At 45.8% G+C, this 18,895-nt stretch overlaps 1 protein-coding gene across 3 annotated transcripts; it reads left to right on the top strand.

Moving 5' to 3' along the window:
• Positions 1 to 352: 352 nt before the first annotated feature.
• On the top strand, positions 353 to 18,383 carry aatkb (apoptosis-associated tyrosine kinase b). Of its 3 annotated transcripts, none has more exons than XM_077502295.1 (15): positions 353 to 389; positions 2,683 to 2,847; positions 4,550 to 4,680; positions 7,487 to 7,631; positions 9,601 to 9,680; positions 10,107 to 10,225; positions 10,324 to 10,411; positions 10,491 to 10,627; positions 11,618 to 11,702; positions 11,770 to 11,891; positions 11,963 to 12,112; positions 12,183 to 15,342; positions 15,947 to 16,070; positions 16,137 to 16,343; positions 16,813 to 18,383. In XM_077502295.1, the coding sequence occupies exons 1-15, from the start codon at positions 374 to 376 to the stop codon at positions 16,839 to 16,841; spliced, it is 4,758 nt and encodes a 1,585-aa protein (XP_077358421.1). In that variant the 5' UTR covers positions 353 to 373; the 3' UTR covers positions 16,842 to 18,383. The 3 variants fall into 3 exon arrangements, with proteins under 3 accessions (XP_077358421.1, XP_077358422.1, XP_077358423.1); XM_077502296.1 differs by lacking the exon at positions 353 to 389 and adding an exon at positions 872 to 1,094; XM_077502297.1 differs by lacking the exons at positions 353 to 389; positions 2,683 to 2,847; positions 4,550 to 4,680; positions 7,487 to 7,631; positions 9,601 to 9,680 and adding an exon at positions 9,702 to 10,003.
• Positions 18,384 to 18,895: the final 512 nt, after the last annotated feature.

The following is an 18,895-nucleotide window of genomic DNA, read 5'->3' as shown; positions in this document are numbered from 1 at the left end:
ATGTGTAATAAAAAGAAGGAAGAAGAAAATCTTATCAAGTGTCGAGTGAATGAGTAACTGGAGTGCACAATAAAAGTGCGCGCGAGGGCTGACATGTCACAAGGATAAATATGACAAAAGTTAATGATAAAATGCAAACTTGGGAAAATCGAATAAATCGTTACTCCAAAATTTGGTCACATGTTTATTAAAGGGATGCACAGTCTTACGGCAAACAACTTTTATAATGTCACACATAAAAATGGTGGGTAATTAAACAAGTCAATTTTATAGTGATTGATTGATTTTCGAAGTGATCTGAAAATGACATTTCTGAAAATGTGTTTATGAATCAAACCTTGGATAAACAGCGAACTTCGACCGAAGCACAATCATGTCAAAGCCCAAAGGTAAACATAGTTGCTGTTAGCGCATATTAGCATTAGCTTTTGCTAAATAATAGTCCTTGACAAATTGTGTTTACCATGTCTTCCACCACACCGCTACATTATTTGTCAAGTGTCATGAAATGATGCCGTCACATTTCACAAAAAAAAGGGGGGGTTAATAATTCTGCTAGATGAAGAAAACATCCATACCGTCTTTCGTTTCAATAGTTTTGCATAGCTTTTCCTTTTGTGCAGGCTTTACTTGGTCGCCATCTTGTGGTGACTGCACCTCACTGCACCTTGGCTGCTTATCCATTTGCTTGCAAGTGAAATCTGATATGACGTCTCCACAAGTTTGTGTTTGTTTGTTTTCATCCTAGTTTTGTTTTCGTATGGTGGATACAGGCAGTCAATATATTTTGACACGTTGTGATGTAACTTTGCTGCCCTCATCGGTCGCCACCAGAACTACGGCCTTCAAAGTGCTCGTCGGACTTCATTTCCAATGATGTCTCTGTGCTCTCGTCGGCTGGATAGAGACGTTCAAGTTTTTTTTTTTTTTTAAACAATATTTCAAACTTTATTCAATAATGTTAATTCACAATATAACATCAGTTACATCCAACAAGAGACGTTCAAGTTCAATTAACTGAAAACAGGAAGTACACGTCTATTGTTATTGGCATTAGCCACAGAGCGAACGTCTCCTTTGAGGACACAAAGCTGGTGTGAGTCCGTTGTGTGTTACACGAATTTGTGTTTATAAGGAAAGTAGAAGCTGATGTTGATCTGTATGAATTATAAATGCGCTGATGATTACATAAGAGTAAAGGAAAGGCAATCGTCGTCCTCGTGTGTTAGTGGCGACCACATCGAGAGGAGATTTTTTACTCTGGCTGTCCTCCATTTTAAACTGCCTTGAATGAAGAGTATTTATTTGATCCTTATTCAAAGTCAATGAAGATTTTGACTTTTCAACACCATAGCAAGCAAACAACATGTATATACGTATAATGAAATGTTCATGACTTTTGTGCCATTGTGCTTTTTCAATAGGACTGAATGAACCGGTGTTGGTGTCAGATGTGATCGGGCTGCCAGATCGTATCGGGGTCGCCTGTAGATGACGACACGCCACAGGATTGTCCGGAAATTGTCCTTTTACAATTGTTCAAAATAAAAAAATGTATGGACAAAAATTGTAAAACAAAAACAAAACAAAAAAAACAAAACGTGAATAAACCTAAAAATATAAAAACGTTATACTTTTAAGAGTGGGAAAAAAAAAAAGATTGAAGTGCTTGCCGGTGACATCAGTAGAGCAGCGCTAACAATGTTAGCTTCGGTTTGGTTTCTTTTTTTTTTTTTTTTAAGCTGTTCACAAATCAATTACAATAAAAACAAAAAACAAAAAAAACAGTCTCAATGATAATAGGAACACTAACAATCTAAACTGACAATATTTGTCACATCTGAGACAAATATTTTGTGTATTTATCATTTAGTCAATCTTAGTCATTATTTAGAATATATACTGTATTTTGCGTTTATATTCTTAGGTTTATTTACGTTTTCAGAATTTCAGTTTGTACATTTTGTTTTTTAAAATTAAATTATTATTATAATAATTATTTAAAAAAAATTTTCCCCAATGTTTGACATCAACTTGATCATTACCAGCCAATCCTGTCGCGGGACATGTTGGTTAGGTGAACCCTATACGATCTTGCAGCCCGATCACATCTTACACCGACACCGGCCAAGACATCGCGGTATGCAAACTAGCCGTCGGTGACAATCGATCACTCTGATTGGCTGTTAGCTAGCAAATCAGTGAATGAGTCCGATAGTACAAGGACGGATAATGAAACAGAATGAGCAAGTGAATCTGTTATGAAAAACAATTACAAGCATGCGAATGTCAAATGTTGTGACATCCCAACCGGCCACCAAACTGAAAAAAAAAAAAAATCTGCCTTCGCCTCCTGCCAAGCGTCTCAGTGTGCCTACGCATGTGTATGTTTCCATTTTTGTATTTTGTGTGTTCGCGCATGCGCGCTAATGCCCCTCAGCATCCCGCCCCGCCCCTTCCCCCTCCCGCTTCAGCATTAAGCGAGCAAGATGGCGCTCTCGCAAGCAGCACCGCGGACAGCACCAGCAGCCTCCCCCCCTCCTCCCCGACACCAGCGGACCCAAATCACCCAAGCCCGCGTCTGATTGATTGATTCCCGCCCCCCTCCCCCCAACGGGGAATGTCCTGCGTCCACGGAACCTTCCTGACTCTCCTTTTTTGACGCTTTCTTCCTGCCCGGAGATGGGACGCGCCAATCGGCAGCCGGCCGCCGGGCTCGGTTCGGAAAGGATGAAGATGAGGATGAGGATGGAGTGAAGATGAGGATGAAGATGAGGAAGATGCTGATGCTGCTGCTGACGTGCGCCGCGCTTTGGTGGACCCGCGCCGCCGCCGCCATCGGCCCAGGTGAGACAAACATTCCAGCACTGCGGTAATTGTTTCCGTTTCGGTTGCGTGTTTTTGTGTGTGTGTGCGCGTGACAATGTGTGTGCGCGGCGTGCGTGGTCACGTGAGCGCCTCCTTGCTGTCACGCGCGCACATGCTGCGCTTCATTAAGTTGATTGGAAATCTTTTTTTTTTTCGTCCTCATCAGAAGCTTTATGGACCATCGCTCTGTCTCGTGATTACGCAACAATGTGGTGCAGCCGGTTGCCATGGCAACCGCAGCGCCGGATTCTTGCTAACAGAGCAGAAAAAAACATTGCCAAACCATTTTCTATTTTTAGCATCCTGTACGTCACCTGATGATGATGATGATGTCACATCGCGTTACGTCATCATCACGTCACGTGATCGGCCATTTGTTTGCTCAAATGAATTTGTTAGCGAACTAAATGTTAACGTTACAATTTCAATGTTGGCGCTACATTTGCGTTTTAATGTTCACATTTTCATGAAAATACATTTGTCACATTTGAAATCTTAAGTTGACATTTTAACTCTAATTTCAAGTGAAATGCTAATATCATATTTTGATGCATTTTTAATGGTCACGTCACATTTCAAAGCTAGCAAAACATTTATGCTAAAATCATTGAATGCTGTTAAATTTGACTACATAAAATGAAAGAAAAAATTAATTCATGTTAGCATAACGTCATGACGTTACCTTTAAAATGTGTTTTAAAATTAGCATTAAACTGACATTAGCTTTCAAATGTGATGTAAACAAATCCCAACGCCAAATTAAGAAAACTCACGAGTTGTGTTGACACGTTAGTGTCTCTGTTGTCGTGTGCATAATTCATATGATAAATTATTGATTATTGTGAACAAATTTATGAAAGAAGCCAAAAAAGGAATTCATTTATTTTATTTTCATGGAAATTCCTTTGAAACAATAAGAGAAACAAAAGTCCCGAAAATTTAGTTAGCATTAGCATTAGCACACTTTTCAAAGTATGAAATATTTAAAGAATTTTTTTTTTTTTTTGTCTCAGATGGTTTTAATAAGTGACAATAATTCAATTATCTGTTAAACCAATTGATTTGATTTAGTTTTGCCAAAAACAAATTTTCCATCTTGAGAGTGACGCTCATCCGAAGCGTCCTACTCCTTATCGTGTAAATTATGATATTATTGAGGATTTTTTTCCCTTTTCTGCTTCTTTTAACTTCCATTTTATGATTATGATGTGTTTATGTTTCAATAAATCCAATCAATTAATAAAAAAACAAACAAACAAAAAACAAGCAAGCTGCTGAGTCGCTACCCAGAAGAGGCCATGCAAAATCCTTTCCTTTAGCTTAGCTTAGCCTAGCCTAGTGTAGCCTAGCTTGTTTTTGGTGCCAGCCTGCATTTGAGGTGGCGACAGCAAAACACGAGCTACAACCCGGAGGAAGGAAGGAAGGAGCAGCCCGCCCGTTTCCATGGCAACTGCATCCTCCGCTGTATCCCGCTTGGACCGCCGGCGGATGCTCCAAGAACATGACGGCAAGACGGGGAAGCACCGCGAGGCCGACGACGACGATCGCACAAGTGCATTGTGGGTCGGCGCCTGAAATGTGCACACTCACGTGTGCGACTCTCGTGTAACACACACACAAATGTGTCGCTTGGCATTCCTGTCATCTGCTGGTTGTCCTGATTGTCCGTGCGTCCGTGCAGGTGCGGCGGACGAGTGGGGGTTGCTGTCGTGGGAATCTGCGACCTTGACGTTCTCGTTCGGCACGATGGGCCTGCTCGTGGTTCTGGTGGCCTGCTTGTGCTGCAAGAAGAACCGCGGCGCCGCCTTCGAGGTCAGCGCCAACGCACCCACGCACACACACGCACACTAACTGAAGCACCAACTCGTCGCGCGCACGCGTTGCTCGCGATGGGACAGCTGTCAATCACATCACGTCGACAACGCACATGCACACACGTTTTCAATGGGGGAGTGTCTATTTGTTTACGCGTGTGCATGTGTGTTTCTTTTTGTTTTTGTGTGTGTCTTATTTTTGTGTTTCTGTTTGTGTCTGTTTACAGTAGGGGTGTGCTAAAAAAAAAAATCAATACGGCAACATATCATTGGCAGGCCTCATTACAATACACATATCGATACGCAGGCGTCAGAATCGATATTGCTCGTTAACTTTAAAGGCATACGTTACTTATTTTGCCATTTTTGGGAGTCAAACATGAATATTTTGCTTGTAATAAATGTGATATTTTCATTATTTTTCACGTACAATTTGTAATTTTAAAAACTCATTTTGCAACTTTCTATCGACTGAAAATGACATCACAAGGGCTCAGGTAACCAATCACAGCTCAGCTTGTGAATGTCACATGACCAAACCTAGAAAACAGGTGAGCTGTGATTGGTTACCTGAGCACGTGATGTCATTTTCATTCGACAGCAAGTTTCAAAATACTTTGTTTAAAAAAACGAAATAGAATGTGCTACATGGAAAAAAAAATGCTGTTTTTATTTCCCAAAACATTTCAAATAAGCACATTTTAGAGCTGTAATTTGAATACCAGGCATGCTGCTTGGTAGTCAACCAGAAGAGCTGCTAACAAATTTTTTTTTGTCATCCAGCATAATAAACAGATCCTTTATGTATACATATGACTGTTATTATAAAATGCAAGTAAATTTATCTAAAATATGGTGATACCTATCGTATCGTGACCCATGTATCGCGATACGTATCGTATTGTGACCCCTGTATCATGATAAGTATCATATCATGAATCTGTATCGTGATACGTATCGTATCATGAATCTGTATCGTGATACGTATCGTATCATGAGGTTGGTGGCAATACCCAGCCCTAGTTTATAGTATGTGCTTGTTTGTGTGCGTGTGTGTTTTTTGTGCTTCTGTCTATGTTAGTGTGTGAGTGTTGCAGATGTGCGTGGGCGTGTGTGTGTGTTATGTTGCTCATGATGTCATCCTCACGCTATGCGGATCCCCCGTCCTCTCCCCCGTTTTTCTTCTCCCCTGGGAGGAGGCGAGGGTGCGACCCCTGACCTCTTAGCTCCTCCCACTTCCGTCCTGGGGTCCTCCTTCCCCGCCTTCTCACACGCTCCGCTGTCCTCCTCATCGTCTTCAGACAACTCGTCGTCTTTGCAACGCTCCGACGTCGGACGACACTGATTGTGTGTGCGTGTGCGTGCGTGCGCGTGTTGACCTGAGGAAGGTAAGTGTCCTCGTCACACTCGGAAAACTTCTTCACTTGCAGGTCTGCCCTTGTTGACCCTCTTGCTGCATGTGTGTGCGTGTGTGCGTTTCCTTCTGAGCAGGTGAACTCAATGTGTGTGCATGTTCTCTTCTCGACACACACACATACATCCTCTCATGCACAGAGAGAGAGAGAAAATGTTGCAAGCGGGGCATGTGAACATGTGTGTGCATGTGAGTGTCACAAGAGGAAGAGCAAGAACGATGAGAAGGAGAAAGTTGAGGAGGTGAAGGAGGAGGAAAAAGTAAAATAAATAAATAAAGATGAGCAAAAGGAGAGAAAGTGAAGAGGAGGAGCAGAAAGACAAAAGAAGCACCCGAATGTGCGTGCGTGCGTTTGGGGTGTTGTCAGGTCGCATTCTTCTTGAGGTCTTTGGGGACCTGGCCGAGTTTCCCGCAACTTCCTGCGTGGCCTCACCACTCCACTTTGGCATTCGACGTTGACATGCAAAAAAAAAAAAAAACACAAAACAAAATCTTTCAACCATCTTGTCTTGTGCTTTTTGTAGACTAAAAAACAGTTTTGGTTTTCTTCTCGTTACTTTCTGGAGTCTTCTCAGTGCCGAAACTGCAGACGGCATCGCCTGCCAAGTCCACTAGGTGGCACTAGACACCAAACGCGAGGAATCCGACAGCAAATTCACAGAAGAAGAAGAACAACAACAAAACGGTCCAGCAAACATCTTATCGTATTGCTTCTTCAGCTGATTGATTGGTTGACTGACTGACTGACTGGTTAAATGGTCAATTGATTGGTTCCGTGGTTTAGCTGGTCAGTTGATTGTTGTTTAGTCAATTGGTTTGTTTGACATTTGGTTGAGGACTCATTGAGTTGTTGGTTGGTCAAATGATGAGTTGGTTGTTTGGTAGGTCAAGTGATTGTGTGGTTGATCACCTTGGTTGGTATATTTTTAATTTCATCAATTGATTGCTTGGTTGGTTAACAAACTTGGTCCCCTTAATGATTTTTCTTGTTTGAATCAATTGGTTAGTTGGTCAATTGATTGATTAATTGATTGATATGTCAGCCATTTGATTGGTTGGTTGATCAATTAGCTGCTTTTTTGGGTTATTTAATAAATTGATTGGTTAGTTGATTGATTTCTCGTCAAATTGGTTAATTGGTCACGTCACTTATTGGTTGATATGTTTGGTCCGCCATTTGATTGGTTGCTTGATGAATTGATTGGTGGCTTGTTTGATCAGGTGGGCGTGTCCGACGGTCTGGACTCGAGCACTCGTTGACCCCGTGTTGGCAAACGTGGGCTTCGTTAATGTCCACTTTCACAGAACAATCTTTGGGGAGGTGTCACAAAATGTTCATCAAGCTACTAGTGCAAGAGGGAAGTGTGACATGTTGTTGTTGTCGTTTCAGGAGTTGCGCAACGCTCCTGATGGCGAGGCGTACCACGCGTACCACGCGCACGCGTCCGGGCCGGCCTCGCCGGCCAGCCCGGACGTTTACGTGCTGCCCCTCGGCGAGGTGGCACTGCCTCCTGCCAGGCGGACGACGCCACCAGGTGAGTCACCTTGCACCCCACGCAATGACATGTTGTACACGCACACGCAAATGGACAGACGCGCACTAGCAACACACACGAGCAGACGTGTTGGAATGTGTGTGCGTGCGTGCATGCAGCATGTTTCCTTCCCCGTTGGACTTGCGAGTGGGCGAGTCTCCTCACGAGACTGGTCGAGCGTGAGAGCCGTTGTGATCTTGGCCGACGCGCCTTCATGCAGCTGCTGCGGCGCTCTCGCAGGAAAACAAATTCCACAAACGCGCATTGCCGCTCCTCCGCACGAAGCACTTTTCCATCACCATCCACTTGTCCCATTAGTGTACCCTAGTACTTTTACAAGTGCAGCCTACTCATTTTACTAGTGCAGCCTTGTTGTTCTACTAGTGAAGTATACTCATTTTACTAGTGCAGAATAGTTATACTCGTGCAGCCTAGTTCTACGAGTGCAGCCTTGTGATTTTACTACTTTAACCTAGTTGTTCTACTAGTGCAGCCTAGTTGTCCTACTAGTGTCGCCTAGTCATTTTGCTAGTGAAGCCTAATCATTTTACTAGTGCGGCCTAGTCATTGTACTAGTTCAGCCTAGCCATTTTACTAGTGCAGCTTAATTATTTTACTAGTTCAGTCTGGTCATTCTACTAGTGCAGCCTAGTCATTTTACTAGTGCAGCCAGTTGTTCTACTAGTGCAGCCTACTCATTTTAATAGTGTGTTCTACTAGTGCAGCCTAGTTGTTCTACTTGTGCATCCTAGTCATTTTACCAGTTTAGCCTAGTTGTTCTACTAGTGCAGCCTAGTTGTTCTGCGAGTGCAGCCTAGTTATTTTGATAGTGATGCCTAGTCATTTTACTAGTGCGGCCTAGTTGCTCTACAAGTGCAACCTAGTCATTTTACTAGTTCAGTGTAGTTGTTCTACTAGTGCAGCCTAGTTGTTCTACTAGTGTAGCCTAGTCATTTTGCTAGTGAAAAACTTTTACTAGTGTGGCCCAGTCATTTTACTAGTGCATGGCCTAGTCCTTTTACTAGTGCAGCCTAGTGGTTTTACTAGTGCAGTAGTGATTTTACTAGTGTGGCATAGTCATTTTACTAGTACGTGGCCTAGTTCTTTTACTAGTGCAGCCTAGTCGTTCTACTAGTACAGTAGTCATTTTACTACCATGCTTCAGCCCTTCTCTACTGCTGTCTTACTCGTAAGGCTAATGCACATACGTACACGGACAATTCGGAAGACTCATAGGCACAAATTCATTTGTGAAGTACGTCAGCTCAAGCGGACGCATAAAAAAACAACAACACTGAAACGGGATAATGGCCGGTCGGTCCTGAAAGCAACGCCGGGTCCATTTGGACGCTTGCGCTGGGAATCCCGTTAACGACTTCCTGGCTGGCAGGCCGACGAGGCCGGATGGAGGCGACGGGCAGCTTAGAGCACCCACGCAAGTATTGATTAGCAGCATCAACAACAACAACAACAACAAGATAGTGGCCCTCAAAGCACACACACAACATCTTCACTTAGCTACATGCTGCATGCTTAGTGAATGATTGCGTCATTGCTAGCTGGTGCTAGCTGGCACTTGCTAGCCTGTGCCAGGCGGTACGGGCCCCAAAGCTGCCGATTCCAGAGAGAACGTGGGCGGCTGTGAGGAATGAGCAGCGTGGGGGGGTGACGCCATGTCATCCAGTATGGACAGTGGCTGGCCTGTGTGTTCTTTTAGGGCGGGGATGGGGGGTCGCAAGGGGGAGGGGGGGTCACTTCACAAAAGTCCGTTTGTCTGCACCTCCACCCACAATGAAGGACGGGTGGACGGGCTGAGCCGGACCGGGTCTCTGGTCAAGGACGCCGACTGCGATGCATCACAGAGTCCGACAATCCAGCACCACCATCTGGGACGTTACACGTCGGAGATCCTTCAGTGGACACTTGAGAAAGCCAACATTGTTCGATTGACTGTTGTGTCTTCTGGCAGCGCACCACCTGAAATGGTTCAACCTGAGCCGCCAGAGTCTGCTCTACCTGAAAGAGATCGGGAACGGCTGGTTCGGGAAGGTAAGACCGCCCGCGCCAGGTGCGCACCTTTCCGACGCTCGTGACTACGCTTGCAAAACCTTCGGGTGGGAATTGACAAGGAAACAACCGAAAGCAGGTCGGCACGAGGACTTGTGAGTCTCTGATTGGTTGATCTCGTATGGGAAAGGGTAGCTCCTTTCAAACCAACTCCTGCAAAGTCAACCGTGAAAATTCACCGGAAGTGTTCCGTCCCTTTGCAATCGGAGTCATGGCGTCGCCAATGTTTACAAGCAGATAACATCTTCTTCTCTCTATCCTCGTTTTCCACATTCATCAAACATCCGCATTGTCTTCATGACTGGGTATGTCCATTACTGTGTCCCCCCCACCCCCACACCCATTCCAAACGACCAATTTGTCCGTGTGTCCGCCTGTTGCATTGGTGTCCATGTGTCCATGTGGCAGGTTCTTCTGGGGGAGGTGAATGAGAACCTGAGGACCAATCAGGTGGTGGTCAAGGAGCTGAAGGCCAGCGCCAGCATCAAGGAACAGATGCACTTCCTGGAGGAAGTGCAACCCTACAGGTATGCCTTCACCCCCCCACCGTTTGAATTACTTCTTGACGGTTGTCACTGACTGATGACATCACTTTGTGTGTGATGCGCTGCTTCCTGGTCCTCAGGGTGCTGCAGCATTCGGCTCTGCTGCAGTGTTTGGCACAGTGCACCGACGTCGCGCCCTTCCTGTTGGTCATGGAGTTTTGTCCGCTGGTACAGTTGGGTCTTCCGTAGGCAACGCTGCCCCCAATGGCCATAGGTGGTAATACGTGGTGGTGTGTTGCGTTACCAGGGCGACGTGAAGGCTTACCTGAGGAGCAGCAAGTGCGCGGACGGCGTTGGCGTCCCCGAGCCGCTAATCCTCCAGAGGATGGCTTGCGACATCGCTTCGGGACTCAAACACTTGCATATGAACAACTTCACTCACAGGTACCACGTCCATCCGTCCGTCCATCCGTTGATCCAACCTTCCATCCATCCATACATCCATCCATCCATCCGGCCATCCATCCGGCCGTTGACCCATCCGTCCATCCATCCGTCCCTCCGTCCATCCATCCATCCATCCATCCATCCATCCATCCATCCGGCCATCCATCCAGCCATCCATCCGTCTGTTGACCCGTCCGTCCATCCATCCGTCCCTCCGTCCATCCATCCGTCCATCCATCCATCCATCCATCCATCCATCCATCCATCCATCCATCCAGGTGTTATTCTTGCCTTGTAGACGGCCACTTTCTGTAACAACATCCTGGTGCTGCCCGAGTGTTGCTCAAAAGACTCCAGCATCAGTGATTTTGTTGCAGGCGGTGGACCCTCGCCGCCAGACTGCAGCGCCCCCTGCAGTTCCAGAGTTTATGACTTAAGCTTCGGCTTCTACCCGTCAGCCCTTCTTTCGGATGTCAATGTTGCAAATGATGTGATGTGATTGATGTAAGCTGTAATGTGTCCGAAAGGAAAAAATGAATAAACAAAACTTACTTATTAGCCGTATTTCTGCAGTGGCGTGCTGAGCATTTTCTTCTGGGAGTGGGGACAAACCCCACTTTAAAGGCCATCACTGTATTTCTAAGCATGCCAAGTTCAGACTATTTAATATGGTTGCCACTTATGAGCCAACAACAGCCAGAATTGCTAAGTTTTTTGATGAAACAGGCAGTGTTATGGACCAGAAAGACTGCAATGGCTAAGATCCGTTAGAACAAATGAAAATAAACTACAGTATACTTAAGTGAGTTTGACAAATCGTCTCAGGAAAGTCATCAAGATTGTTTTATCAGTCACACTTAGCATTTCTTTGTGCTAAAAACTAAAAGAGTCTGAAAACCAAAATCGAGTGAGTGATGAATTCTGTCTGGCTCTTGACATGTTTGTAATTTGTGACATCTCTAAGTATGTTGTCACATGGATCTACAGCGACCTGGCTTTAAGGAACTGCCTGCTGACTGCCAACGTCACCGTGAAGATTGGCGACTACGGATTGTCCCACACCAAGTACAAGGTAGAACCTGCACCTTTGAAAAGCAGCCATGGAAAGAGGTTTCATATTCCGTCTGCTTTCCCGTCAGGACGACTACATGGTCACACCCGAACAGACGTACGTGCCACTTCGCTGGATCGCTCCTGAGCTGGTGGACGACGTGCACGGAAATCTGCTGGTGGCCAAGCAGACCCAGCAGAGTAACATCTGGTAAGCGCTTCTGTCCAATCACTGTTTTGGGACCATGAAGAAATATGACTTAGTCTCACATCTGGTGTCAGGTCTCTGGGAGTGAGCATCTGGGAGTTGCTGGAGCTGGGAACGCAACCCTACAGCCATTACTCTGACCAGCAAGTTCTCTCCTACGCTGTGAAGGAGCAACAGCTGCGACTGGCCAAGCCCGCACTCCAAGTTCCTCTGGCTGAACGCTGGTTAGACAAAAACACTCAAGGAATGCTGCAGATATCTTTTCCACTGTCTTCATTTGCGGGTGACTTTCAGGTACGAGGTGATGCAGTTCTGCTGGCTCCCACCTGAACAGAGGCCCAATGCTGAGGAAGTTCACTTGCTCTTGACCTATCTGTGCGCTAAGGGGGCCAGTGAGGCCGAGGAGGACTTTGAGAGACGCTGGAACTCCATGCGGCCCAGTGTGGGACACAACGTCCTTCGCGGTCCCCCGCTGACGACTCACCAGCAGCCCTCATCCACTTTGTCATCGTTCCCTCTCCTCCAGCAGTTCTCGCCTGCTGATGGCTACCACTCAGAGTCTGGGGATGACATTCTGACTATCACCGAGACCAGCCACGGCCTAAACTTTGAGTATAGGTGGGAGCAGGCCAGGGCGGAAGAGTCCTTCAGAGGCCCGGATTCCTTGAGTGCCCACAATCAAGTCAATCATGAAGCTTTTTATCCTCCAGTGGGCATTGTAGGAGGCTGCCCCTTGGAGAGCCAGAACCTCAGAGCTTCTCCCACTTATTACCAGCCAAAACATCTGCATGCCCCTGGTGTACTTCCCGTCTTCAGTGCCCACAGCCCGTCAGTCAACAGCGAATTTTACATCCGCATCGAAGAACCGGTGGACTGTAATATTGAGCCTGACTACACCATGTGCTCCTACAGCCCAGACTACCAGAGCAGTGGGAGCTTCCTTACTGGGAGCGCTGACTCGGGGGACTGCATGGTCTGTCCATCACAGGCTACGAACTGTGACACGTACTGGTCAGCAGATATCCACAACGTGGACGTCTATGACTCCAATGACTCCAGTCCTGCCATCTCCCTGACAATGGAGCCCCTCTTAGGACAGGTTTGTGATAACAGCCCTCTACCACCCTGGGAGTCAAGTCACTATGTGTCCTACAAAGACCGAGATGGAGGTTACTATTACGAGCACTCCCCACCTGTGGACTTTGACCACTATCTAATGGGAGATGAGCTGGCCACTGAGCATCTTCAAGAAAGTTGGGGGTCGAGGAGCCTTCGGCATGCATTGGGTGAGCTAGAGAACCCAGCAGGTATACCCCCCTCTCTCAATAGTCCATCTGAGCAGGTCTACAGAGACTCATACCTGGACTTGGACACGGGCCATTCGTCCATCATCGGCAAGACTGTGACGGGAGGCTACTACGACATGATGGGCTCCCTGAGGAAGACCATGCCGAGTCACAGCAGGCAGGGCTCGGTCAGCATCAACATAGACGCAGAGAGGGCGCTCTTCATGGGGCGCCGGGAGAGCGATTCGGGGGAGGAGGAAGAGGACGACATCTTCATGGAGAAGCACACATGCAACACTTGGCCTTCCAAACATCGCCACAGACGCGTTGGCCACCAAAGACGAGCGAGTCAGACTTGCAGACAGGAAAGCTATGTGGACTTTCACTACACCATGCCGAGCACAGACATTGAAGATTCCTGGCCGGAGGAGCTCGGCCTGCAATACCACAGCCTGCCGAAGAGTGTCACCTACCTGGAACCCCGCCAGGGTAAAGACAACAGCAGCCGTCTGAGTCGACACCCCCCCATGGTGTCGCCGGACCGCTGCGACGCGATGGTGTACTTGTGCCACCAGAGCGACATCCGCGTGGCGCCACCAATTGAGTGCTGCCACTCGCACTTTGTCGACCCGCTCACAGGCTTGCTGGTGAGTAACAGCTACAACCACAACAAAGTCATGGACATCCCGAGCAGTGACGAGATGATCAACCTCTCACCAGCACCAGGAGGTCCAGTTGTATCCAAACCTGCCTCGATAAAGCCTCAGCCATACGTGGATCTTAGATCAGAAGAAACGATGAAGCAAGACATCATCACAGAACATCCTCTCATGACCAAGCCCAATATGGAAGATATGAGCCAAAGTCCTCCAGCGCCCGCAGACAAAAAACACGTGACGATGGTCCCGATGGATCCGCAGTCAGAGACAAGTCAAGCAGGAGATAGCGGGTTGGACCAAGGCGGTTCTAGCGTCAGCCTCGCGGACATCCTCGACAACTGCAGCGACAACGAAGATGAGGACATCACTGATATCACTTCAGGGATCTTTGCGGAGGAGTCCGGTGAGCGGAGCGCTTCCCCTGCCTTCAAGTCACTTCAGAAGCAGGTAGGAACTCCGGATTCCATCGAGTCCATGGACCTACAATCCGTTTCCGGGTCTTGTGAGGGATCCAGCCCCGCCTCACGTCCTTCCTGTTCCCCCAAAGCCATGGACAGTGGCTACGACACAGAAAATTATGAAAGTCCAGAGATTGTGCCGAAAGAACCTCATGAAACCAAAGACCAAGACGTGCCTCAGCCAGCCGTCCATGCCAGCCTGAAGGACGACGCATCTTGTGAAGACCTGACATTCAAGTCGTGCGAACACACCTTCTCACCACTCAGTCAAGAGACGCCATACAGGGACTCGGCCTACTTCTCCGACTACGAGAACGAACGCCAGATGAGGAATGAGCAGGAGCATCAAACAGAAGATGGTGGTGAGAATGAAGACGAAGAAGCACTGAAAGACACTGTGATGACTTCAGCAAAAGAATCTTCAGATGATTGTTTAACAGAAACAAGTGGAACAAACCAAATGGAAGGCTGTGACCATGATGACTTGTTAGATGCTTCAACGGCTGAAGGGGGCCTGGATGAGTGGCCCTCGCAGGAGGAGAGCTCGTCTCTTGAAGACTGGGCAGCAGAGGTGGTGGGAGCCATGGAGGAGGCTCTCGATGCCCTGAATGGAGAGCACAAGTCCAACAGCCTGTTAGAGGAGGAAGAAGCAAAAGTTAAGGACAAACCTTCAGGGCAGCAGGTGTTGCACATCCTACCCAAAGACGAGGTGGCCTTGCAGCACGCAGCCAATTCCAGAAGGTCATCTTCGTCTTCTCCTCCGCCTCAGCCATCTTCGACAGAAGATCGAGGTTCTCCTCTGGATGGGGACGACGGCGACTCGGACGATAGCGACGAGTCGGATGAGGACCCGCGGACCTTCGGCGTCCAGGAGGAGGAGAGCGAGGACGAGTACCACCCGGTGCCCATCGTGGTGAGCGACAACAGCCACGCCCTCACCCTGCGAGGCCTCCTCAAGACGCCCACCATGCTCCAGCTACATGAGGAACTGGAACGCAAGAAGAGGAACGTGTCCTTCTTTGATGATGTCACCATTTATCTCTTTGATCAGGTGAGCAGTCATTAGCGGCAGAGGTGGGGGACTTGGACCAGACTCCAATTTTAGGACTTCAGACTAGCTTGGCTAAAAATCACTTTGACTTGAACTCTGTGACAGTCGACGCCGTTTGTTATTGAAAGAATGTTACGTATGTCATGCGGAGCGCAAAACCAGCAGAGTGCAGAAGCCACTTAAGGGTTCTGGGTTCGAATCTTGTGTTGTGTTTGTGTACCTTTTCTCCAGATACTCCAGCTTCCTCCCACCTTTCACAAACATGCATGTTAGCGTCATGAACGACCTCAAATTGTGAATAATTGTTTGTTGACATGTGACGAGCTGGTGACCAGTCCAGGGTGTTCCCTGCCGGTCTTTCACCCAAAGTCAGCTGGGATCGGTTCCCGCTCACCTACGATGTTAATGTAATATGCTAAACTCAAGTAATGACTTGACTAGCTTGATTTTTTTCCACAATAACTTAAAGTCTTGCTTGAAACTTGAAGGTGAAGCCTTAAGACTTAATTATGACGTATGTGACTTAGAAACTCCAGACTTTCCTGATGTTTTGGCTGGATTACAAGCTAATTAGGTGGGACTAACGTGAAAACTTTGTATACAGGAGAGTCCCACCAAGGAGCTGACGGCGCACGGGTTCCCTTTGGCCGTCGAGGGTTCAGGCAGCAAATCTCCCGAGAGGGTCAGCGCGTCTGACGACTCTTCAGACGGGAACATCTCTGAAGAGAGTGAGTGTGCTGTTCCCAGGTGTCGGCTCTCCTGGAACACGTACTCAGCAAGCCTCCTTGTGTCAGGCGCAGGCTACGAGTGGGAGGACGACTTCCCTCTGCTCCCGCTGCCAACATCTTCGACCGCCTCCGACTCGCCGTCACGGATCGCCACCGCCAAACCCCAGGAGACCAAGTCGGCCGCTCGGTTCTCCCGCTTCACCGTGTCACCCGCCAGCGTGTCCCGCTTCTCCATCACGCACATCTCCGACTCGGATATGGACTCTGCCGGAGGTGAGGATGGAAAAATTGAATTCTAAGTTGTCAAAATAACACGATGAGCAAGTGGAAATTAGCATGGATAAACCGTTAATGCTATTTTAACACATATGAAGCATACAACAATACCAGGTTCGGGGAATCCAGGTCCAGAAAGTAAAAACCCTGAAACCGTTTGCCTTTAGTCACAGGTGCTTCGACTCAAATCATAGGTAAACGAGCTCATCTCCACCTGTTGAGTAGAAGAACCTGGAAATCACAACTCTGGAAGGGTTTTTACTTTCTGAACCAGGATTTGCCACCTCAAACAAACATTAAAATGGCAAAACAAGCTCCTGGGTTGCTCCTCTTCTTCTTGCTCTGAAGACTACATGTCTTCCAGTCCAGCTCAGTGCTACCGAGGCACGTTGTGGCACAAAGTGGTACTACACTGAGAACATCAACTCAACAACAAAACTTGGGAATGTGTTTGTTTGCTCGGCAGGAAGCAGCGAGGACGGAGACAAGGAGTGAAGGACGGACATTTACAAACAAATCGGGCACGTCTCCTTAATGAAGAACGGGACGGGCACTCTCCAAGTATCGCATTGGGACTTTTTCCAACTAAAGACAACAAGGTGACCTTTTGAGAGGCTCGAACGAGGAAATGGAACAAAAACGAAGGCGGACGTTTCAAGATTCATGTAAACATGTGCATGTTTGAAAACGGGGACGACAAAAGACGCACAAGTTTGTCTGACGGGACAAACGCTTCAAGGTCGCTGCTTTGGAATTGGACTTGATATTTAGGATTATTTATTTTGACAATCTCCTGTTTTGCTTCAAGTGTTCAAATGGAACCACGCGCGTGAGAGATATTTGATCAATATTTATGAATAATGGAGGCATAAGAAAGACTTCTCAGTCAAGTGTAATAACAGGATTTTCTTTTTGCCGGGATTATTGACAATTAGTCACCCTGCTAGTTGAACTTCTGCACAATAACATGAACGAGATCACCATAATAATAATAATAATAATAATAATAATAATGATGATAATAATGATAGTGAGTACTGTAGTCCAATTCAGGGGTGGGCAAAGTCTCGGTCGATGGCCTCTTTTTATGTATTATTTGTGTTTATATTTATTTCACCTTGATTTATGCAGGTAAATATCTGGCAAATATCAACATCCAGCAATAGCAACACGACTATTTCTTAATAATTCTTGGATTGAATTAGCCATTTTTTCCCCCTATGTTTTTGTTTAACACACATTAATTCTTTTGTATTCAATCATCTAATTAAATTGATTTGTTGTAAATAACAAAAATACATATTTAGCATTTTTTAATTAGTGCAAGTAAATAAGTGGTTAATTACATTCATTATGAGATCAAAACACGAGTTAATTATTTGATTAGTAAAATAAACCTTTACATATTTGACATGTATTCATTTTTTATTACTCTCATTCAGTCATCGGTTAATAATTGTAATTAAGGAAGTAAAAAAAAATGTAAACTACATATCTTCACAAATACATTTAGGAATTTGCATTTACAGTGTGTTTAATGATTGGTTAAATAATGAAGTAATCAGAAGGGGAAAAACAAATGAGAATAAATTATTTTATTAAAAAAAAAACATTTACAAACATTTCAGGTTCAGATGAATTGTGTAACTTTGAGTTCCAAGCTGGCGATATTTTAAATGTTTGCCAAGCCCTTGTGTTGTTTGTTAGCGCGCTGCTAAACCACGCGTTGCCTTGGCAACAGGAAGTAGAACGCTTGTCTATGTTTTGCTGATGTTTCAAAGCTCCTCATTTGCTTTTCTGGACATGATTCTTCAAGACGTTGTTGTTGTTGCCGTGGAGATGAAAACAGCGGAGATGTGCGCAAGCGTCATCTCAGAAGATTTCACAAAACTTTGGACCTGCAGAACACCAACAGAAGGAAGTTGATCACGCTCCGCTTGCGTTGTTTGTCTTTAGGCAATTGCTCACAAACATTCACACGTGTGTACCTTTTGATCAAGAAAACAAATAAAAGTCCCTTTTACACATCTGAACAAATTCACATTTCACTTCTTGAACTGTAGCCTCAAGGTCAGGCTAACTCGCATGCTAATCAAGCTAGCCCAATTTGTTCGTACACAGTTAACGAGGGAGGAAACATGAAATCTTTTTTATATATATTTTTAAAATATGTATACTAAGGCTTTTATTATGGGTAAATAAATAAATAAATAAATGACCATTATAGTTGTCAGGGTTAGTCATGCTTTTATTATTTTTTTAAAAGGTTACCATGTATATTAAGACATTTATTTAAAAATGGGGATGTATAGTAAAGCATTTTTTTTTAAAGTGACCATTTATTTAAAAAAACCCAAAACAAAACATATAAGTCAGGCATTTTTGCAAGGCTTATTTATTTATTTATTTATTTTTAAACAACTATTCATCGAAAGGCATTTTTGGGGGGCGGGGGTTCAAGCGAGTCATTTAAAATGCTTAATGTTTAAACTTCAAATTCTGGATATACCGTTCGACACATTAATTACAAATTTGCCATTATTATTATG

This window comes from Festucalex cinctus, chromosome 17 (assembly GCF_051991245.1).
Source record: "Festucalex cinctus isolate MCC-2025b chromosome 17, RoL_Fcin_1.0, whole genome shotgun sequence".
In the NCBI taxonomy this organism is placed as follows: domain Eukaryota; kingdom Metazoa; phylum Chordata; class Actinopteri; order Syngnathiformes; family Syngnathidae; genus Festucalex; species Festucalex cinctus.
Note: the sequence above shows the minus strand (reverse complement) of the source record. Positions and strands in the feature narration are given on the sequence as shown.

Coding starts and splice junctions, on each gene's coding strand:
- aatkb (XM_077502295.1), top strand. Junction 9,681..10,106: donor GGAACGGCTGGTTCGGGAAG/GTAAGACCGCCC, acceptor TCCATGTGGCAG/GTTCTTCTGGGGGAGGTGAA. Junction 12,113..12,182: donor GTTCCTCTGGCTGAACGCTG/GTTAGACAAAAA, acceptor GGTGACTTTCAG/GTACGAGGTGATGCAGTTCT.